The sequence below is a fragment of the Typopeltis vanoorti genome, chromosome 9 (genome assembly GCF_054136105.1).
Source record: "Typopeltis vanoorti isolate ZY-2024b chromosome 9, IOZ_Tvanoo_1.0, whole genome shotgun sequence".
NCBI lineage: Eukaryota > Metazoa > Arthropoda > Arachnida > Uropygi > Thelyphonidae > Typopeltis > Typopeltis vanoorti.
The window spans coordinates 13,351,834-13,376,307 of NC_143557.1; the positions used below are offsets into that span (position 1 = coordinate 13,351,834).

Below are 24,474 nucleotides of genomic sequence, written 5' to 3' on the forward strand. Positions count from 1 at the left end.
GCAAAATATAAAAATTTCATTTCCTTACCCTACATCAGAGAACTCTCCAGACATCTCTATTTTTAAAACAAGTTGATATTAAATATCTGCTTTCAAGCGATAGGCAGATAATGACTGCTTACCAATTTTCAAAAAGTTGAGGCTAAAAGACTGCTACTTATCCTTTTGGAGAAAGAATGAAAAAAAGCATTAGAGTTCAAATGCACTGTATACTGTTCACTTATCTACTATGATAAGTAGGAGGAGATGTTTTGGGTAAAAACTTGAAACTTAAGATAAGAAACACAGAGTTCAGTGATGCACTAAATAACCTGTCCAATTCAATAAATGTCCTGGAATATATATATATATATATATGTGTGTGTGTGTGTGTGTGTGTGTGTGTGTTTAACACATTTTTGTGATTAACAGCAGTGCAACTATAATGACTGATCACTTATTTATCTTCAAAGTCTTTTCCATAGCATATAACTATTATGTCCCTTCATAGTAAGTTAAATTTTACCAAGTTTAGAATTAAGGTGGGTTTGACCAATGCTTTATACAGTGTCACAACCACTTTGTTATCCCTACTTATCAATGCAGTCCTAGAGCCTCCATATCTCAGTCGGTATAAACAAAGCCTTTGGTCAGAAAGATCTGGGTTTAATTCCTGTCCATGATGTGAGGAACCTTTATCTGGTCTCTTTCGACTAAAGGTGAGTTAGCCGGCCTCATACAGAGGTAGGGTTTTTTTCACCCAAAACTTGGGTTTTTCATCCCTCAGAACAAGCAAACTGGCCCATGAACACACGGATCCACAGTCATAAAATGCATACTTAATCCCTCACTAGGAGGGCTCAACCAGCTCTAAGAGGTGGTCAAGGAACTCCATATGAATAAATAAAAAAGTGCAGTTCTTGTCATAGCAGCAATGTATTGCATATTCTTTGCAGCACGTATGATACATCCTATCCTATGAACTTAAGGCAATCATATCAATTATTGGAGGTCATCCACATCCTGAAGTATAGTTCCATTGGTGCATAGCTTTTTTGGTTTAAAATTCAAAATTCTAGAGTTATATGATGTAAATGGGACATTATACAGAAAAATACATATTCTATACTTGAGTTGTAATCAGCAGTCAGAACTGAAAGAGGTACAGGAAGTGCACTGTTAAATCAAGTATGGAAAAATGGTGCATATCATTTCCACTGTAATTCATCTATATGAATTACATTATGAATGAAAATGACATTACATCTGATATCTAAACTGTAGATTTTAATCTCAGCTCTTTACTTTATGCAGATGATGTTATTTAAATAAATAAATGTTTAAATAAATCTGGTACAAGGTCTGAATGATTCCCTGGCTAAATTGAATAACTGCTGTAATAAATCTGGTATACAAATCATCAGTAAAAAGACAAAGACAATGAAAATACAGTCGTCCCATGACTTACGTCTGAGTTCAGGCAGGACGTAAGCCGTAAGTTGATACATTAAATCAACAGTTATAGGGGTTAGGGACTTAACCGTAATAAGTATACTGTCATTTTAATTTTTAAACCTTATTATAAAACTGTACTGTACTGTGTGTTACTGCCACTATAAAACAGGAAAACAATCAACCAAATCTTCCTCCAGAATCACATTTTAATTATTTTCCCTGTGTGAACAATCACGCTGTGGCTCTTCTGGTATAACCTTTGTTTTTTTGATGAAAATGTCCAATGTGCTTTGCTTATTCCTCTTCTCCTTTTCATCATAAATTTGTTCATAGCAAGCAAATGCATCATGTACTTTCGTTTCTATTATTAAATAGCATTCAACATTGGGGTCTATGTCTTCGGCCATTTTAAGAACACTGCTAAATGCAAAGAACATTTCTGCAAGACCCTTCACTGTAAATTGCTTAAACTATCTCTTCCTGTTTCTCTTTTCCCTCTTCCTTTTCTCATTTTTCCTCTTCTGCAGCAGTTGTTTCTCCAATTCGACCAATTCTTCGTTGGTCAACTCTTCAGGGGAACTTTCTATGAGTTGAATTATGTCATCATCATTCACTTCGAGATTCAGATTGTTTGCTAGGCCCACTATTACAAACTTTCAAAATCATGCACAAACCTTTTTATTGTCTTTATCCATATGCCACTCATACATTGAGAGGTTACTTCGTCCCAATCCACAGCAATATTTTTAATAGCATGATAAATATCGAATGTTTTCCAAAATTGCATGAGAATCTGGTCATTTCCTTCAGTAGCAGAAATGGCTTGTGAAAAGGTTCTCCATAGATAATAAGCCTTAAACACTGCACGAACTCCCTGATCCATTGGTTGGAGAAATGAAGTAGTGTTTGGAGGAAGAAACATGACCTTGAACTTGGTGAAGATCATTGCTATAAGACATATAAGACGGATGACCTGGAGCATTATCTAGAATTAATCTTCTTCTTCTTCTGCAGCTTCTCCCACTTAAGTGGGGTCACTGTTGCTGATAAGTCTCCTCCACATCCTCCTGCTTTGGCTATCACCACATCCAAGTTCTTCATCCTCAATCCTCTTCTACCAGCTCCCTCCATCTCTTCTTTGACCGCCCACGCTTCCTCCTTCCTTGCACATCCATCTGCATGATCCTTCTTCCCACATATTCGTCCTCCCTCCTCATCAGATGACCAAACCATCTCCAACCTTGCCTCATGTATCTTCGCTCCTAAGTTTGTAACTTTCACTGTTCCCCTCACATAGTCATTTCTCAGACGATCCTTTCTGGTCACACTGCACATCCACCTAAGCATTCTCATCTCTGCTACTTCCATCCTGCTGATGTTATTTTTCCTCAGGGCCACAGTTTCTATAGCATATGTCATAGCTGGCCTCACTACTGTCCTATAGATTTTGCCTTTCAGATTGATCAGCACCCTCTTATCACATAACACTCCAGCCATCTAACTCCAGTTCCTCCAACCCACTTGTATCCTGCATTCCACTTCCTTCTCAGCTCCTCCATCTTCTTCCACTGTTGAACCTAAGTATCTAAAGTCCCTCACCTTCCTGATGACATTTCCTTCCAGCTCCAGATCTGTCTCCTGGCCGCTGCCCACTGTGCAACACATATACTCTGTCTTATTTCTGCTCAGTCTCATACTTCTCTCTTCCAGTACTTTTCTCCATCTTTCCAGTTTAGTTCCCGCTTCTTCTCTTGAATCTGCACACAGCACGATGTCATCTGCATACAACATTGTCCAAGGCACATCTTCTCTCACCTCCTCCATCACAATATTAAACAGAAACAGATTTAATGCTGACCCTTGATGCAAGCCAACTGTTACTTGAAAACTTTCTGTCTGTCCCAGACTGGTCCAAACACTTGTCTTCACATTTCTGTACATCTCCTGCACCAATCTGACATATTTCTCCAGAACATTCTTCTCCTCCAGACTTCTTGCCTTGGCACTTTATCGTATGCTTTCTCCAGATCAATAAATGCCAGATGTAGCTCCCGTTGTTTCTCTCAAAACTTTTCCATCATCTGCCGTAACCCAAAGATAGCACCTGTTCTTGATCTATCAGGCATGAAGCCAAATTGTTCCTTTGCAATCTCCACCTTCTTCCTCAATCTTCCATCAAGAACCCTTTCTAGGATTTTCATTGTGTGGGACATCAACTTTATTCCTCTGTAATTTTTACAGTCTTGTGCATCCCCTTTACCCTTGTAGATGGGGACAAGAGTACTCTCCCTCCATTCCTCAGGTATATTTTCCTGTTGGCAAACTTTCACGAACAGGTCCCACAGCAGGTCAATTCCCTCTTCCCCCAGTGCTTTCCATGCCTCCACTGGAATCCTGTCGGGGGCTCACCGATTTTCCATTCCTCATCCTCTTCATGGCCTCCATCACTTCCACTCTACTGATGTTCTGCACCATTCCTTCAGAAGGCTGTCCACCTTCTCTGTGAGTCCTTGCATTTTCCTCATTCAAAAGTCCCTCAAAGTATATTCTCCATCTGTTTCTTATGTCCACATCCCTCCATAATAATCTTACTTCAGCATCTTTGATCTGCCTCACATGTAAGATGTCCTTTGCTGCTTTATTTCTACATTTTGCTAGTTGGTAAATTTTTCTCTGTCCTTCCCAGATCTTGATATGCCATGGCCTTCACCTGTGCAACAACTCTCTTGGCTTCTTGCTTTCTCTTTCTGTACACCTCTCTGTCCTTATCCACTCTTGACTAATCCCACTTCTGCTTTGTCTTCCTCTTAGCTGTCACTGCCACTTGTACATTATTATTCCACCACCAACCCTCCTTCTGCTCTCTAATCTTTCCAGATGTCTCACCAAGCATCTCGATTGCACAGCTCAGGATTACTTTTGAATTATGTTTCCACCAATCTTATACACTTTCCAGTCCATCCGAAATCCTCTCTAACACCCTCTCCCTAAAACGATTCCTCACACTCTCTTCTTTTAAGAGAAACCATTTAATTGTCTTCATCCCATGGCTTCCAGAGGTTCTTATCTTCGATCTTATTTTAAAGTCTGCGCACAGCAGTCGGTGTTGCTGTGGCACTTGATCTGCTGGAATTACTTTACAATTTGTCACAACCTTAAGATGTTTTCTTCTAGTCAAAATGTAGTCAATTTGTTAAGTGTTGTTACCACTCCTAAATGTTATCAAATATTCTTCCCTCTTGTAGAAAAACGAGTTTACAATTGCCAGATCAAATGCTACTGCTAAGTCCACAACCCTCTCTCCTTCCTGGTTCATCATTCCCACACCGTGGCCACCATGCACCCTTTCACAGTCTCTATTCTGTCTCCCTATGTGTCCGTTCAAGTCTCCTCCGACAATCAACATCTCGTTTTCTTCCAGTTCCCTCATTTCTTCATCTAACACATTCCAGAACTCATCCTTCTCCTCTGCTGTACAGCCAATTTGCAGGGCATATACACATAACATGACCACCAGCTCTTCTCCAAGACCCAATTTCATTCACATGATCCTGTCGTTCCTTCTACCCACTTTCAGTACTTCGCTCTTCATTCTGCCACACACCACAATTCCTACACCATTTCTTCCCTCGTTATTCGCTCCAGAGTAGAACAATTTATATCCCTCTCCCAGTTCCTTTGCCTTTCCCCCCTTCCACCTTGTCTCCTGCACACACAAAATGTCCAACTTCCTCTTTCTCGTCATGTCTGCCACCCCTCTCTCTCTCTCTCTCTTCCAGTCATGCTTCCAACATTCAGTGTTCCCACTCCCAACATCCTCTCCACCTGCTGGGCTCACTTCTTTAACCACAACGGTAGCCCTCATCAACTTCTCACAGCTGTAGGGCGATGTGGCTGTGCGTCGCTTAAGGGGTACGCCCTAGCCCTTATATCATTTTCTCTTTGACTCATATCATAGCTACAGCTAGCAGTGAAGTTTTATGACCGGATGCCCTTCCTGACATCAACTCTCGCCATTTATCTGGGCTTGGGACCGGCACCTATTGAGGCTAGCTTGCCTCCTTCAGTGGCTGCATAAGACGAAATGACTTAGCAAGATAGGAAAGATTCACCCCTAGCCCTCGAATACTCTAATAGCATCAGGGGGAAGGAGAAAGGAGAGGAGAAAGAAGCAAAGAAAGAAGGGGAGGGACCAGTCTACAGAATAATATAACATATGTATATGACATGAAGTAAGGCATGGTCCAGCATCTGGTACCTCGGGTTGGCCATGCTTGTACTCACTAAAGTGAGCCCTTGAGGTAATTATCTAGAATTAATAAAATTTTAAATTCTACATTTTATTTCACATAATAGTTTTTTATTTCACTCGCATAACAGTTGATTAAGGCATCCTTTAACAATTTTTAAGTCATCCATGACTTCTTATTACTCTGATAATGAACTGGGAGTATGCTACCTAATGTTTTTGAAGCTTCATTGATTTCTCACTGTGCCATAACACAAATGGTTTCAGTTTATATCCAGCCACATTACCCATAACAGAATAGTAATACGGGCTTTAAGAGCTTTGAAGCTAGGTATAGATTTTAGCTTTTTGTGATGAATGTCTGCTCAGGCATTTTCCGAAACAAGGAAATCTCATCCCTATTAAATATTTGCTGTGACAAATAATCTTCCTCTGTAATAATTTTATCCAATTTTTCCACAAACTCCTTGGCAGCCTTCTCAGCACTTGCAAATTCCCATACATTTTCACATTCTCCAGTGCAAAACTCTGCTTGAATCTCATGAACCAACTGGAAGAAGCGTTGAATTCGTAGTCATAATCGGGTTCTGCTTTCTCCTTCAAAATGTTGAAGAGACTTAGTGCCTTAGCGGTTATGATTGTAGTGCTAAGGAGTATGCGCTTTTGGTTCAGATCCTCTATCCATGATGCAAGTAGCTTTTCCATATAACTGACTGGATGCTGTCGTTGCTTCGTCACTATCGTCGATTTAATGGAAGCAGATCCTTTCACAGCCTCTACGATTTTATCCTTATTTTTCATAATGGTTGTCACTGTACAATGAGACCATCCGAAGTCATGTGCAATCACAACGACAGGCTTACCAGCTTCATTTCAAGATCAATTGCTCGCCTCTTTTTCTGTGATTCTTCACTAGGTTTTTTGATTGTGCGTGTGGGGTCCATGTTGCACAAAACATCGTGAAATATTTAACGATAAATACACAAATAATCCATTTCTCAAACACAATCGACAGAGAACTGTTGAAGACACATGCGGACTGCCAAGGGAGGTTGCTGCTGAAAGAGCTGTTGCCACTGTGCATGCTTTACATTACACTCGCTTGAGTCTTGTTCGAAAGTACAGCCAAAAATCTTATTTATTCCCTTATGGGATCAGAGACTTATCTTCGAGAGGACGTAACTCCAACAGACGTAAGTTGAGGGATGACTGTAGTTAGAAACATTGAAAATGTCAATTGCATCCTGCATGGAGAACCTACAGAACAATCTAAAAAAAAAAATCGCATGTAGCTGCGTCAGAGCACTGCTGGAGAAGTTTTACGTGAGTATGTCACGCCAGCGGATTATATATGTGTTGGGAAGTGTAAATAAATTAAAACAAGTTTAATAATCAATTATAGTTTTATTTATCATAGGTCTATGGTAAGAGAAGATAGACACAAACGGTAGACAAGATACGTCCAAGTTTCTGGCAAAAGTCAAATCAGTACAAGTGTTACCTAGCATGGTCATCGTGGTCTGAACGTAAGTGAGATTAAACTCGCATTCCATAAAGTCCTGCAGTGATCAGTTTTGTGACACATCAACGTTGAAGTCACCGGTGATGATGAAGGGGTGTGTGCAGGTCTGACTCGATACTGGGGATTATTTTCTTTATTCTTTTCGAGCTGCAGCAGGGATTGATAGATACAACATTCTATCGCTTACGATGAAGCATACGGATGAATGTACACAGCTCCGAGGACAAATTTAGATACACCATTGATCATTATGTCTTCCAGGCATATATCTCCCTCTATATATCTCTGATGGTTCTTCAACTCTAAGCTTACGGCTGACATCAATGGTAACAATACTTTGACAATCAGTGAAGCTGTTGAGATTCCTGTATATCGCGACTCCACTGGCAGTGCGTTTGGACGATGACAACAAAGTTGACGGTTGATTGCATCGCCTTTCTATGGCTGTATTCTTACATACTTTAAGTTCGAAACCAGATACATTCACAGGTGTGGCATCATCCATCCAGGTTTCACTGATGAGCAAGTAGTCAGATCTGTTCATAATGGACTCAGTTTCGATATCTTTGGCGTGTTCCACTAAGTTCTGTGTGTTGATCGCCAAGACAAGTAAGACTCCCCGCCGTGTGTTTTCGCCGTTGTCATGATCATCATCTACGTTTAATATCTGGGCCTCCTCTGTGATGGCAGCAGTCGACGATCATCGACCACAGAAACTGTCAACTCGCTTAACCAGCATCGCCAAGTGGTGTTTCTTCATTCTCTCGTATTTGTCACATATCTCCCTGACAGTTGGTGCTGAATTTTCATAACCGTGATAAAATTTATAATTGTCTCTCTCATTAGTCAAATACAACCCGTTGATAGAAGTGACTCTGCTCAGTGCAATGTACACCAGTTGATTTTGTTGAGACTTGTCGTACTGAAAGCCGCCTCCTTGCGATTTGTGATTCGTTATGGCACAAGCGGGCTCACCGACCTCCAATGCTCTTCCATTGTCACCAATCTTCCGAAATCCACATCTTTCGTTCAGTCCATCTTCCAAAGCGGTGGCATAGTCGCTTACATCATTTACATCCATGGCAGATCAATCGATAGATCTCGATGAGAGTCATTGATTGACACTAAAACGAGCGTTGTACCACGACAGAGTGTGAAGTTTTACTGAGTGGAAGTTTCTGAGCCCCCCTCCACTGCCATCCGTGGGGCGAGGAGCGCTATCTTTAGGTCATGGCGAATCTTTATTCCCTCAGCTATCGAATGATATAAGTTGGTTTGGCTACCTTTAAGTCTTTAGAAATTATTAAGCCAAACCTTATCAAATGATTTAATTATTCAATTTTTTTGTCCCATACCCATAGTGTTGAACTAGTACTGTTCTGAATTTAAAGATGTATTCACATAAAAAAAAAAAAAATCGGCTATTTCAGCAGAATTTTTAGCAAACATGACAAATTAAACATGGAAATACACAACAAAATAAATAAATATGAATAAATGTATATGAAATAAGAAAGAAATTAGTCATAATACTAAACTAGTTGTATACAAGACAATTTTCAAACCAATTTTAACTTATCGATCAGAGAGCCGAGTTAAAAATATAACAGCTCATCAAAGAGTGGAGACCACTGATGTGAGAGTAGAGAAAAAGATTGGGGGAGTGATGAAAACCAATGGCAGTATCACATTAAAAAGTAGAATATTAGGAAAGAACTTGACTTTGTTAGCATTCAGGAATATGTCACTTTAACAAAGTGGGAAATTAAGGATTATTAAAACAACTGTTTTTTTGTTTTGTTTTGTGTTGACAGTGTGGCAATAAAAAGTGCTTTAGAAGGACAAAAATATTAGATCTGACAATAATGAAGTTCTCAGATATGAGATTAACTTGGAGAAAGGTTATCGATAGCATGTTACCAGCCACTCTACATGCAAAGAACCTGCTGTTTATGCACCTGCTCACACCCTCATACTATTTCCAGGGATTGTTCTACCACCTCTCTTATTCTAAGAAAAAAGAAATTTGCTAGATTAACTCAGTAACAACTGCTTACCAACTTAGATGTCTCATTCATATCCCATCTCCTCCTATTCATGAGACTGTGCAAATTACATTCCTTTAAATCTTGTACATCACATTCCAAAGACCAGTTACCAACTTTGGGAATCTTCTCTACACTCTTTCTAACATATTCTCATCACCATGAAAACCAAGTAACCAAATCTCTGCACAATAATCCATATGAAGCATGATCAAGGGCTTATACAATGGAACCATAACCTCTTTATTTCTGTAGGCCAAGGTCCTCCACATCATTGCCATTATCCAATGTGACAATGTCACAACTTATGTAATGTGGCCTCTGAATTTCAGGTGCTTGTTCCTCCATCACTCCCAAATGTCTCATCTTCTGTACTCCATTCAAATTTACCCCACCAAGAGTATACTTTGCATCTGATCATAGCTTACCAAATTTCAGTACCTTACACTTCGCAACACGAAGTGTAATTTTGCATTCTGTTTGATTTTGCATCATCTGCAAAAAGTTGCATATCACCAGTTAAACCCATCCCAATATCATCCCCATATACAACTTTCTGATACCTATCAGACAGCCAGTCACTGATCCAACTCACTAATCTGTTATCCCATCTCTTGAGACTCATCAATTTTTTCCACTCCATTTCCATCAATGTAGTACACAGCTTGTAATGTTTTCCTGATCAAGTACATAAACTTATACTTTGCCATATTAAATAGGAAGTGATTATTCTTTGTCCATTCTGTCAGTCTATTTAAATCATCCCGAAGGATGCCAACATCAATTGTATTAACTATTGCTTTATCCAGTTTTGTTGCATGATCAGAAAAGAAGTACATATTACTCCTCGCCTCAAATTATTTCCTACATCACTGATGGGCAAATTACATAGCAGATCTTAAATAGCAATTTAAATAGCAGATGTATAAATTAAATAATATTATTATAATTATATTTTAACACTGTAAAGAAATAAGAAAAAGGCAAAATTTTAACATACCACTCACAATGCTTGTGCCATCATGCATGAAATCAATAGAATTGCAGATCATATTGAGAACAGTAATACGAAGTAATTCTTGAAAACTTTTGGTATTCCACACTCGAATATGATGTGTTGAACAGGTAGCAAACAACTCGGCACATGCACTATATATAAAAACATATTTTTCATCTTGATATAGATATTTTAAAAGAAGATATATCATTTTGTGTGTGTGTGTGTGTGTGAGAGAGAGAATGTATATTATATATATATGTTTTTTTAGGAATTAAATTAACTGACTACTGAAAATAGTTTTCATAATATAATAGATGCCAGCATCCATCAGTAAATTAAAGCCAGTTGTTATAGACAGCCAACAGTTATCTACCATTAAACTGATGCTTCCAAGGTTAATAACTCTGCATAGTAACTCCACTCCATCAACATACAGCACCTATTTCTCCAAACAACTTGAGAGAAGACTATTAACATCACAAAAACTGGTATTTTAATACAGTTAAAAGGAAACCATAAAGAATTAAACAGAAAAACATGACCAAGAGCTTCTAAACAATAGTCAAGAGCTCCTTCAGGGTCTAATTAAAAATTAACAAATGCACATAACATAACTCTGAAGAAGTTATCAGCTACTTGGTAGTGACAACTGTCAGCATTTTATTTTTAATTCATTGTAGTCTCCTTCTAAGAGCCTCTATAGTTCAGTCAGTATAGACAAAGACCTTTGGTCAGAAAGACCTCGGTTCGATTCTCATCCATGATGCCAGGAACATTTCTCTCATCTCTTCTGACTAAAGGTGAGTTAGCCAGTCTCATACGGAGGTAGGGTTTTTTTTTTCACCTGGAAACTCGAGTTTTTCGTCCCACAGAACAGCCAAATCGGCCCCATGAACACACACACACACACACACACACACACAGATTTACAGCCATGAATATTTATGACAATATGTGGTTCTTAACACCCATGGTTAACCATGAGTAACATCATGGTAGTCAACCTCCTAAATAGGAGATGGCACTTGAATGGGAAGTCTCCTTTTAATGACATTAAATACCAGTTTTTGTGATACAAAATATCATAATTCATCCTCAATTTCTACTGCAGAAGGAGAAAGATCATTTATAAACTAAAAAGAAAAAAAAGTTCATTAATGATGCACTCATCACTCCAATTTTCATCATTTCACATAAGAAAGATCCAGCAATCACTCCTGTTAACCACACATACATGCATAGCTCATGGCAAAGAACATAATGTTAAAAAAGAGCATCATGATGCCATTATATATTAACAGGATTGAAGAATTTAAAATATTTTAAGTTAAAAACTTTGAAGGAAAACATAGATCTAATCCAAGGGGTTGGATTAGATCTATATTAAGTCTTAACATATTAAGACTTAATATAACATATTAAGTCTTACTATGTTATATTAAGACTTATATGTTATATTAAGTATGAGTGTTATACTTATAAGACTTATCTTAAGACTTATAAGTCTTATATTAAAATTTATAACATATAAGTCTTAATATGTTATAATAAGGCGAAAAAAACATATATGGTCACAGCTTCAGGAGCCGCTTCTAAAAAGTCATTCCAGTAATTCTATTAAGCACGGAAGGTGCATTCTTTTACAATATGTTGCATAGTCTGTCGTGGAGCACCACAGTCACATTCTGGAGATGTTTGTCTGTTCCATTTATAGAGAGTATCTCCACATAGGCCATGGTTTGTCCAAATCCTATTTAGTACTGTCCAGGTTTTGTGACATAGATCTGATCCTGTAATGATTTGATCACCTTTAAAGATGTTATGCAAATGTTCTTTCATATTTTCCTTCCATGTTTCCTCCCACTTTGATAAAGGATTAAGCACATGTTAACCACATACTCAAAGGAATTGCCCACTTGTTTTCCTTCCTCTTCATCTTTCCTCTTATCATATATTAAAAGGTTTCATCCATATCAATCCTGTAAAGTTCCTATCCAATATGTATACTTCTATCTTATCCTGAGTACCCTGGATATCAGTACAGCTGTGCGACTGGATGGTATTTCAATTTTCATGGGTTTTGAGAGAATGTGCTAAAGAGCTGACAGCAATGTTGACCTGGCTTTTCAACGAAAGTCTGACTCTGGGAAAGGTATCCAAGGAATGGAAGTAAGTTAGTGCCATTGCATAAGGGCAGTAACAGACTGGGTGTGTCTAACTATAGGCCAGTTTGTGTTTCATAAGTAGTTGTTAAGATCTTGGAAAATTAGTGACGGACCATACACAGCGTTGGGCAGATGAGCGTAATGTTATCTGTGAGAGTCAACATGGATTTGTTAAGGGATACTCTTGCTTTAGTAATATGATTCCCTTTTATAATAAAGTGACAAGAACAGTTGATGAGGGAAAGGCATATACTGCCATTATATTAGATTTTGCAAAGGCATTTAACAGGGTGCCACATGATAAGCTGATATTTCAGTTGCAGCACATGGGTTTAGATATCGGGTTAGTCACTGGATTCAGGATTTGCAGTCCGATAGGTATCAGAGAGTTGTGTATGGTGAGGCAATATCAAGGAGGCAGAAGGTTACAAGTGGAATTTCACAGGGTTCAGTACTGGGACCTGTATTATTATTATTATTACCCAAGACCGCATGGAGTCAAAGACTCATCTGGGAGGTCCTTTTATCACACATATCTCATCATAGCGTGTCTTAAACACACTCAAACTCCTTGCAGACACCACAATCTCAGGCAAGGCATTCCAATCATTCACAACTCTGCACGAAAAAAACTTGCCTCTCACTCCCCTACTCACACCCTCTTTATACAGTTTCCAGGGATGACCTCTGGTTCTCCCCCTGATCTCCCACTATTCTCTGTAGAACTTCTCCACCATTGATCTTATAACAACCCCCTTACCAACTTGTAGGTCTCTATCATATCTTCCCTCTTCCTTCTCTCCACCAGACTCTGCAAATTACATCTTTTCAATCTTTCCTCATACTCGACATTCCAGAGGTCAGAAACTACCTTAGTCAGTCACCTTTGGACCCTTTCCAACATCTCTTCATCCTTCTGAAAACCCGGTAACCAAATCTGGGCACAATAGTCCATGTGTGGCCAAATCAAAGCCTTATACAATGGAACAAGAATCTTCCTACTTCTACACGTCAGTGTCCTCCACATCATTCCCAGAAGTCTTTGTGTTGTCTTCACAATTTTGGTAATGTGTCCCCTAAATTTTAGATCCTTATCCACTATCACCCCCAGATCTCTTATTTCCTCTACCTCCAACAATATATTCTCACCAAGCATAAATTCTGCATCCCATCTTTGTTTTCCAAATTTTAAAACCTTACATTTTGCAACATTGAACTCAAATCCCCATTTGCTTGCCCAATCACTCAATTTATTCAAGTCTTCTTGCAAGGCCACAACATCTTCACTACTCTTTATGGTTCGTCCCAAATTTGCATCATCTGCAAACAACTGAATATCTCCATCCAAATCTTCGCCAATATCATTAATATACAAGTTAAATAGTAATGGCCCTAAAACAGACCCCTGAGGCACTCCACTAGTAACTTTCCTTTTCCTGGATATTGCACCCCCATACACAACTTGTTGATACCTATCAGATAGCCAGTCTCCAATCCAATGCACTAATCTAATATTGATTAACCTTTATATCAATGACACTGTTAATGGATTGCAAGGGGATATTCAGTTGTTCGCAGATGATGTGAAGCTGGGAAGGGTTATTAGTTACATGAGTGTTGTTTGAAAAGTTTGATGAATTTCCAATAGATGGTGACACAATTCATTCATTCATACCAGTGTCAGCAAATATCATCTTTTTTGTGACCCCTAGCAAAATTTTAGCCATGTGCGATGCGTAGTTCTCATTTGGCAAACATTTAAAATGACGGTGTTCATTTTTCATAAAAATGGAGAAAAACGAGTTTTGTACAGTGATAAAACACTTTTATTTGAAGAAGTGGACGGCCGTGCAGATCAAAGACGAGTTAGGTGCAGTTCATTGGGACTCTGCATCAGCATTAAAAACTATTTATTTTTGGATAAACGAGTTTAAACTTGGTCGTAAGTCCATTGAAGATGAACTTATGCCCAACTGAGGTCACTATGAAGGAAATGATTGCCAAAATCCATGGCATTGTTATGGAAGACTGCTGAGTGAGATTGCTGAGATTGCAGCCTTCTCAACTGAATGGATGTATAATATCCTGCACAAAAAAAGTGCACATAAAAAAAGCTGTATGCGCGATGGGTGCCACGATTGTTGAATGATAATGAAAAACGCATGCAAAAAGACATTTGAAATGTCTTTTTGCATGCGTTTTTTGAATGCAGTGTTTGGCGATGTTAATTGCAATTCACAGGATTTTTGCATCGATTTGTGACTGTTGGCGAAACTTGAATCCACCACTACACACCTGTCCAAGCAGCAGTCCAAACAGTGGATAATGCTTGGTGAAAGAGCACCGAAAAAAGTTAAGACTGTTTTGTCAGCTGGGAAGGTGATGGCCATTGTTTTTTGGGATTTCCAAGGAATTATCATGATAGACTATTTGTAAAATAGTAAGACAATATCAGGAGTCTATTATGTGTCATTGTTGCACTATTTAAAAGAACTAAAGAAAAAAACAGCCAAGATTAGAGCACAAAAAAGTGCTCTTTCATCAAGACAATGCACTGTCCCACACTTCGGCCGTCGCAATGGCAAAGTTCACAAATTGAGGTTCGAATTGGTTCCACATCCACTGTATTCTCCGGAATACTACAATGGATATGGAACCTTGTCCCTGTGTGACTTCTTCTTGTTCCCAAACTTAAAAATTTGGCTGGGTGGGAAAACTTTTCTTAGAACAAGGATGTCATCAAGGCTGTCAATGATCATTTTGCACAATTTGACAAATCCCACTTTTTAGATGGGATGAAAAAATTGGAAACTCGCTGGATCAAATGTGTAGTCCTCGATGGAGACTATGTTGAGAAATAAAGGTGATTTTTTGAAAAAAATGTGTTTAACTTATTTTTTTACGAAACTTTTCAAACAACCCTCATAGCAGCAGCCCTGCAAGAGAATTTAAATAAACTAGACAGATGGGTGAATGAATGGGAGTATCGGTTTAATGCAGCAAAATGTACAGTCTTGAATGTTTGTACAGTTTGGGATACATCGATGGGAGGCTGCATACGTGATTGAAGGAGCTGTACTTGAGGAAGTAGGGTAGACAAGAGATCTGGGGGTGATGATTGATAGAAAACTGAAATTCAGGGAACATATTGCAAAGGTGGTGATGGTAATCCAGAGGATTGCTGCAATACTGAGAAGGACGCTAACCTGCAGAGATAAAAGAGTTATTGTTCCATTGTATAAGACCCTGATCATACCACACTTAGACTACTGTTCTCAAATTTTGTCCACAGGATTTGAAGGAGATAAATTAACTGTGGAAAGAGTACAGAGACAGATAACAAAGATGGTTTCAGGACTATACAATGATAGTTATGGGGATTGGCAGAGGGAAATGTGTACTGCAGAGTTTGGTAGACAGAAGAAGGAGAGGTTCTCGTAAAGAGGCTTAGACGTTGGTTAAACATGCTTATTAAATAATTTAAGGAATTTACAACGTACACAAGATATAAATTAAATTAAACTTTAATCTATATTTCCAATATTTCAACAATGTCATGTTGCCATCTTCACAGGAACTTAAAACAGTGTATTACCGTGGCTTTCTTCCACCGTATTCTGTGGCATGTATCCAGAACATGGTCTGCAAGACCAGAGTGGCTGTACTGGTGAAACCGGATGTAGTTCTTATGTTCTGAAATTCTGATATTTGCTGTCCTGCCTGTTTGGCCAAAGTAGGACAGCTTACAGCTGCAAGGGACCTGGTAAACACCAGGTAGGTCTAGGGGTAGTGGTTGGTCTTTAGTAGAGCGGATAAGGGATGCCAATTTTCGGTATGGTCTGTAACAGGAGGTCAAGTCATGTTTTTTTAGGATTTTAGTAATTTTTTCTGAGGTGGTTCGGATGTAGGGAATGGTAATGGATTTAGAGTAATCGTTGTTGCAAAGGGTGGGAGGGGGGGGTTGTGGTTTACTGGTTTCAGTATTTTTCGGATTTTTTTGGGGGGGGTAGCCATTGGCTGAGAAAGTGTTGAGGATGTGGTTTAGTTCTGTGGTTAGGGCATTGTCATTTGAACAGATAAGTCTAGCCCAGTTGTGTAGTGTATTAATAACTCCACATTGTTGTGAGGTGGGGAGGGGGGGAGTGTTAGTGAATGTATCTGCCTGTATGGGTGGGTTTTCTATAAACCGAGAAAACCAAGGTTCCATCAGGCTGGTAGGTGACTAGTGTGTCTAGGAAAGGAAGGCTGTTGTTATCCTCTTTTTCCAAGGTGAACTTGATTCTGGGGATGTTGGTTGTTTAAGTGTCGAGAAGGAGAGGAGTGTATCTGAGCCATGTGGCCAAATAGCGAACACATCATCAACATAGTGAAGCCATGTGATTGGTTTTTGTGGGGCAGAGTTTAAGGCTTTCTCTTCAAACGTCTCCATAAAAAAGTTTGCCAAGGGTGGGGAGAGTGGTGAACCCAAGGCTCTCCCCTCTATTTGTTTGTAGAATTTTCCCTGCCAAACAAAATAGCCTGAGTTCATTGTGAACTGAAATAGGGCTGAGATATCGGGAGGAAATTTAGCTCTAAGGTTTCTTTGAGTGGGACATTTGTGAATAAGGAGGAGGCGTCAAAATTGACCATTATGTCAGTATATTGGAATGTAAGGTTTTGTATGCTGGCTTTGAAGTGGGCTGAGTTTTTTATGTGTGATGGTGTGTTGCCAGTATAATGTGTGAGCGCTGGGACGTAATGGCACATTTTCTTAATGTGTTTTTGGGAGTCCATATATACAGGGGGAGTATTGAGTTAAACAGTTTTAATTTGTTAGTGACTTCTACAGGCTAAGAAGTGACCTTCTTAAGGAGCTTCTGGAGTTTTCTAATTTGTGAGTTGGTGGGATTGTACTCAATAGGAGGTAAGTGGCCCGATCTAATAGTAGAGCATTAAGCTTACCTGTGTAATCCTTTTGGTTAAGTACTACTGTGGCATTACCTTTATCCACTTTGGTGATTACTATTTCTTTATTATTCTCATTTCCTACAGAGCTTTATATTCCCTATTGGATATGTTGGCTTTTGGGTCTTGCTTTGGTGAGAACACAAGCTACATCCAGTCTAATATCATTAGCGGCGTGGTTTTGAAGATGGCAGATCCCACGTTCAATTTGGATCATTATATCCTTGGACAGTAATTTTCTGGGAGCAATTATTTAATAAGCATGTTTAACCAACGTCTAAGCCTCTCTACGAGAATTACTATCATCCACAGAGATTCCATCGCACGCAAGGCCCGCTATTACGGTAAAATGAAGCTGAAGCTATCAAGACAACTGAACCATCTGACCTTCCTAAAACGCTGCCGGGATAATCAGATAATCCCAAATTGTGTTAAAGTCAAGCACCATTTCTTTCCTCAAAAGGCTCTTCGAATTTATAACTGCACCAGCCAAGCTTTGCTACGAGAACAAATAGCCGCCACTTGTTTTCTCCTAGCTGAAGCAAACTTACCTATTTGAGCGCTCGAAGAAAAGCTTTCCAGCATTTTAAACCATGAGCTTTGATCAATTTTATACGACATCTCGTGCACTGCTGAGGATAAAGAATTTAAAAAAGTACAAGGTCGACATATCAAGAAATTTGAAAAATTAAAAAAGAACTCTACCTCCGAACCAAAACTTCCTACCGACACTGTAGTCAACCTTTCTTCAGTTAATTTGAAGCCTGAAGCACTCAACGCTCTCTCCCATAGCCACAACTTTGCCATTGCTCCCAGAAAATTACTGGATGAGGATAGAAATGGAGGGATATAGAATTTTCTGAAAGGATAGCAAGGTGAAGAGAGAAGGAGAGTTCTGCTAATTATAGCAGAGGAAATGTGTCTTTTAACAGCAGAAATGGAAAATAGTAGTAAATGTAAGGATTGTGAAGCTGTTTAATAAAAATAAACTACAAAAACTGGAAAACTCACTTGGAAAATGATGTTTATTTGTAAAACTTCTGCTTATAATTCACAGGCATCTTCAGTAAAAGAATAGAATAGCAATTTAACAATAACTGAAAATTCTATAAAGCACCCAACTAAGTGGCTAGTGTAAAAAAATAAAGTTAAATATTTGAATAATAGCTTTACACATATAAGAGAAAACAAAATAGAATTACTATAGAATTAAATATGGCTCCTATATTTGGCTTTGGAGTGAGTGAAGTGGAGAAACTGTTGATAGATGGAAGTGCAGTGTGTGTGTGTGTGTGTGTGTGTGTGTGTGTGTGTATGATGTAAGCAAGAGATCTGAAGTGCTCGGCAGTGGAAAAAGTAGTAGCGTGAAATATGAAGAGAGGGAGAAAGCAAGAGGAACAGGAAAATTGGTGCAGTCCAGGTGGACAGGGAAACATGGTGTAGGGAGAGTGGATGATGGGAGTAGTAGCGAATGTATGTATGGGGATGATCAGCACAGAAATGGGGGAAGTTGAGACTGAGTAGATATATGTGGGTACGCTGTGATAAAGGTGATCGCATAAGGGTAGGTGTGGTGGGGAAATCACAACCAACAAGCAAGTGGTTTGGATAGGACTGGTTATAGACCTACAAGTGAACTGTTGTGTTTATTTACAAATGCCAGAACTATAAGGGAGATGAAATGGTTTCACTGATTGAGATTATTTGCCCCAAAATCATTGGAATAAGTGAAACATGGTTGAATGAAGATGTCCTAATGGTACAGTGTTTTTTTGCAAGGATAGAAAGGTCAAGAAGGGAGGGGTGGGATTGCTGCCTATGATAGCAGGGGAATTATGTCGGCATAAGTTAGACATGAAAGAGGGAAATAGAGGCAGTGGTTATGAAGCACTCTGGTGTTTGAGGTGGAGGTACAGGAAGACAAATTTAGTTGAACATTGCTATAGGCAAGAGAATGTGGAAGATGGTGATGAAGAAATGTATAAACAACTTGGGTTAGTGAACAAAAGAAGGATGATTATTATGGACAATGTTAATTATGATGGTATAAACTGGAATGTAGAGATAGCATTTAGGAATAACAAAAATGAATTTCTTGAGTTCTTGACAGACAACTATCTCAGGCAGCATGTAACAGAGGACATGCAAAGATCAAGCGTTTTTGATCTGATTGGTTAGTGAACAAAAGAAGGATGATTATTATGGACAATGTTAATTATGATGGTATAAACTGGAATGTAGAGATAGCATTTAGGAATAACAAAAATGAATTTCTTGAGTTCTTGACAGACAACTATCTCAGGCAGCATGTAACGGAGGACATGCAAAGATCAAGCGTTTTTGATCTGATCATTTCATCAGAAGATGTAATTGTGAATGGAATTTTGCAGTTTTCTCCAGCTGGTGAGAGTGATCATAAAGTGATCACCTGGGTTGTAGCTAGGCATATGCAGACTTTTGTGAGGAAAGGATATATGTGGAATTATAAGGCTGGTGATTATGACAAGCTTGGGAGACAGCTTGGAGCTATAGCATGGAATGAGGAGTTGAGCTGTAAGGAAATAAATGCTGCTTGGGAAATGACAAAGAAATATTATACATAACAGCATCAAAGTGTGAATGTATTCCAAAAGTCAAAAGGCTGAATACAGTAGGTGTAAAATGGATGAATGAGGAGCATAAGCATGGAATCTTGAAGAAGAAGAAGATGACACTTTGGAGGCAGTGTAAGATGAATAATCCTAATAATCAGTTACATGAAGAGTATAAAGAACAAGCCAGGTGAGTGACTCAGTAAGGACAACAAAAGTGTGGAAAGAGCAGAAATGAGCAAATCAGGCAAAGGAAAACCCTAGTGTTTTAGATATGTGGCAAGCAGAAGGAAGCATGATTTTGGTAAGATGATGTTAATGGATGAAAATGGTAGAATGGTAACTGCTCAGAAGAGACTGTTGAGGTATTCAGTGATCTATTTATAAGGGTGTTTCATCCTTATCAGGGTGAAATCATGAGAAACTTAAGTGTAGAGAACATAGGAGAGGATGACTTAATTGTGAGTGGGCAGGAGGTATTTGAGGAAATAAATAACCTTGATGTCAATAAGGGGATAGGATTTGATGACATATCACCACATATCTTAAGGGAATGTTCCAGGAAAATATCAGTAGCATTCACATGCCTATTTAATAAGTCTTACAACAGCACAAGGGAGTGGAAAGATAGTAAAACTGTTCCACTGCATAAAGGTCATGATAATGCTGTGGTTACAAATTATAGGCCAATCTGTATATCTAGAGTTGTGGTACTAGAGAGATTGGTGAGAAGTTGGATATAGAAATGAGTTAAGAACAGCATTATTCTCAGTAGTCATCAGCATGGTTTTTTAAAGGCAGATCACGTTTTACTAACTTATGTACTATAACGAGGTGACAAATGCCTTGGACAAGGGAAATAGATATTCAGTATTTTTTTTAGATTTTGCAAAATTTTTTGATAGACTGCCACATGGCAAGCTGTTAAATCAATTGAAACGATGAGATTGAATAACAGACTTCTCAGTTGGATCAGTGACTGGCTGTCAGATAGGTATCAGAAAGTTATACATGGTGGATATTATTTCTGGGAAAACTCCCATGTTACTCCTCTTAACAAACTCTTATATTTACGGCTATTTTGCCTGCTTCTGTTTAGGAGTGCCCCTATTTAAATGTCATTGGCTTTTTTACTCACGGATTCTTAGGGCATTGTAGATGTATATTTACCAATAAATATATGTAGCATAAAGGAAGAGAAATTTACACATACCTTTTTCTGGATGTTGTGGCTTTTCTTCTTTCTGCGATGTCCAAACTACTGTGTGTGTGTGTGTGTGGCGGGGGGGTTGGCAATGTGGGAGGATTAAATAGAAATGGAGAAAACCCATTTTTTTTTTTTTTTGAATAATATATATATACATATATATTATATTATTAGGGATGGGCAGAGTTTTTTTATATTTATATAGGGTGGAGAAAGGGGTGAAGGGGTTGAAAACAGCAACTGATTTTTAGAGGGGAGGAAGGGGGTTGACAGGGTGCGGTCCGTTTCGACCATGCTTGGTCGTCGTCTGAACACATGGAGGAAGTGGATGCTATGTCAGGTCGGGTTGGTGCTTCTGCTTTTGAAGTGTTTGTGTTACCACCTATTGGTCAGGGTTGTGATCTCAATTTTATATTCTACATAAAATTGAGGTCACAACCCCGACCAATAGGCAGTAACACAAACACTTCAAAAGCAGAAGCACCTACCCGACCTGACATAGCATCCACTTCTTCCATGTGTTCAGACGACGACCAAGCATAGTCGAAATAGACTGCACCCCGTCAACCCCATCTCCCCCTCTAAAAATCAGTTGCTGTTTTCAACCCCTTCCCTTCACCCCTTTCCCACCCTATATAAATATAAAAAAATGCTCCACCCATCCCTAATAATATAATATACATATGCATGTATATATTATTCAAAAAAAACCTCGGGTTTTCTCCATTTCTATTTAATTTTCCCACATTGCCAACCCCCCCCCCCCACACAGTAGTTTGGACATCGCAGAAAGAAGAAAAGCCACAACACCCAGAAAAAGGTATGTGTAAATTTCTCTTCCTTTATGCTACATATATTTATTGGTAAACATACATCTACAATGCCCTAAGAATCCGTGAGTTAAAAAGCCAATGACATTTAAACAGGGGCACTCCTAAACAGAAGCAGGCAAAATAGCCATAAATATAATAGTTGTATATGGTGATGCAGTATCCTGAAAGAGGAAGGTCACTAGTGGTGTGCTGCAGTGGTCAGTTTTGGGACTACTGTGGCTCAATTTTTATATTAACACGTTCGCTGCCAACTATGAGTATACTCGTATTCGTATATGAGCTTCACAAGCCAACTACGAGTATACTCGTATGTCGATTTACCGACCTCCTATGCCAAACACGAGTTATCCCTTTGTATAATTATCTTGATTTGGACCCTTGGATTCTGAATAAAGCGGAGAGCATGTCTGGGGGCTTGGTAGAAGAGAAATAATTTTAACTAAAATATAGTATATTGTGTATATGCCTCAGATGCCAACTACGAGTATACTTGTAGTTCGTATATGAGCTTCACAAGCCAACTACGAGTATACTCGTATGTCGATTTACCAACGTCCTATGCCAAACATGAGTTATCCCTTTGTATAATTACCTTAATTTGGATCCTTGGATTCTGAATAAAGTGGAGAGCATGTCTGGGGGCTTGGTAGAAGAGAAATAATTTCAACTAAAATATAGTATATTGTGTATATGCCTCAGATGCCAACTACGAATATAATCGTAGTTCGTATATGAGCTTCACAAGCCAACTACGAGTATACTCGTATATCGATTACCAACCTCGTATGCCAAGTGCGAGTTAATCCGTAGTATAACATCGTAATTTTTAAATCAATTTTAAACTCGGCTTTCCTCAATATTTTGTAAAGCATATAAATTGGTTTGTTCTACTAAAATTGTGAGAAAATCTTCAGAAAAGAAAAGTTCAACTAACCTTTTGATACTAAAATTTCCAGTGTCAATTTTAAAACCTGCAGTTTCAACAAAGTCAAATTGTGGGGGCTCTTCTTCTGAATTTTCCCAATAAGTTGATGTTGATGTATTTGGCTGGTTGCTAACTTCATCTTCAAAAGTTTCTTCATCATCGGAGTCACCGCTAGAGTCATCTGTAGGATCATCTTCGGAATCGGAACCAAATATTTCATGAAATTCATCATCGCTCATATTAGCATAAGCTTCTACTTCTATATCAGTAAGTTTTCTTTTACTGGTCATGGCGAAATTGAAGGTTCTTAGAGACTAGAAACTAAAACTGAACTAGACGCAATAAACACTGGCATCAGCACATGTAATATATAGATGGAAGTGATACGAGATTACTCGTAGTTGGCATATGAAACAAAATTCGATCTGATAAGCCAGCTACGAGATTACTCGTAGTGACCTTGAAGATGGGAGTGATACGAGATTACTCGTAGTTGGCGTATGAAACAAAATTCTGTCTGATAAGCCAGCTACAAGATTACTCGTAGTGACCTTGAAGACGCAAAAAACACTTGGCGTGCGGGAACAAACTATGACTGAGTAGCATGGCAGCGAACGTGTTAATGATATTGGGATGGGTTTAGCTGGTGATATTTGATAAGCAATGATAGGATGTAATATATATACACTTGGTGGGGAAACTTTAAAGGAGGTAATTTGTGCAACGCCCCTGAAATTCAGGGGCGTTGCACAAATTGCAAAGACATGACATTACATTGGATAATGGCAATGAGGCAGAGAACCCTGGCATGCAGAAGTATAGAGGTTATGATGCCATTGTATGAGGCCTTGATCAGATCTCATATGGATTACTTGCACAAGTTTGATCACTGGATTTTCATGGTGATGAGGATATGCTAGAAAGGGTCTAGAGAAGATTCACAAAGGTGGATCTTTGGAATGTGGAGAATGACAGATTGAGAGTATGTAAATTTTCAAAGCCCCCTGAATATGAAAAGGGGGGGATATGATTGAGACATATAAGCTAGTCAGTGGTTGTTATCAGGTTGACATGGGATAGATTTTTCATAGAATGATAGTAGGGGTGGGAACAAGCGGCTATACCTGGAAACTGTATAAGGAGGGTGCGAGCAGAGGAGCAAGGAGAAGGTTCTTTACATGGAGAGCAGATGGTGAGTGGAATGCACTGCCTGAGTATATTGTGAATGTAGACACACGATCATTTTAAGGCATAGTTGGATAAGCATTGTGTGCAATAGTGTGTACCTTTCACGATGAGTCTCTTACTCCATGGAGGTCGGATATTAAAAATTCCAGTTCCAGGAGTTTGTATTCCAAAGGTTGTACAGTTATGACTGAGACAAATGAAGTATATGCATGGTGTATGACTCATTCTTCTGTTCATAATTTAAATGCTGTAGCCAATACTTCTGCCTTCTTGAATGAAGCACATGATATATTGAGTGAAATATATAAGTAATAAATTCTGTTTAGTTTTCTCTTACATTTGTGAAGCTGTTATTTTTAAAATGTTATACT

The 24,474-nt window shown here is 38.7% G+C and overlaps 1 protein-coding gene across 6 annotated transcripts in view; it reads right to left on the reverse strand.

The window, feature by feature from the left end:
* Positions 1-24,474, reverse strand: part of LOC150102890 (cilia- and flagella-associated protein 52) — a 640,784-nt gene that overhangs the window by 146,466 nt on the left and 469,844 nt on the right. For all 6 annotated transcript variants that reach the window (XM_090397376.1, XM_090397375.1, XM_090397374.1 and 3 more), the window contains exon 11: positions 10,251-10,399. In XM_090397376.1, coding sequence (XP_090253502.1) covers positions 10,251-10,399 — 149 coding nt within the window. The remainder of the gene's footprint in view (positions 1-10,250; positions 10,400-24,474) is intronic.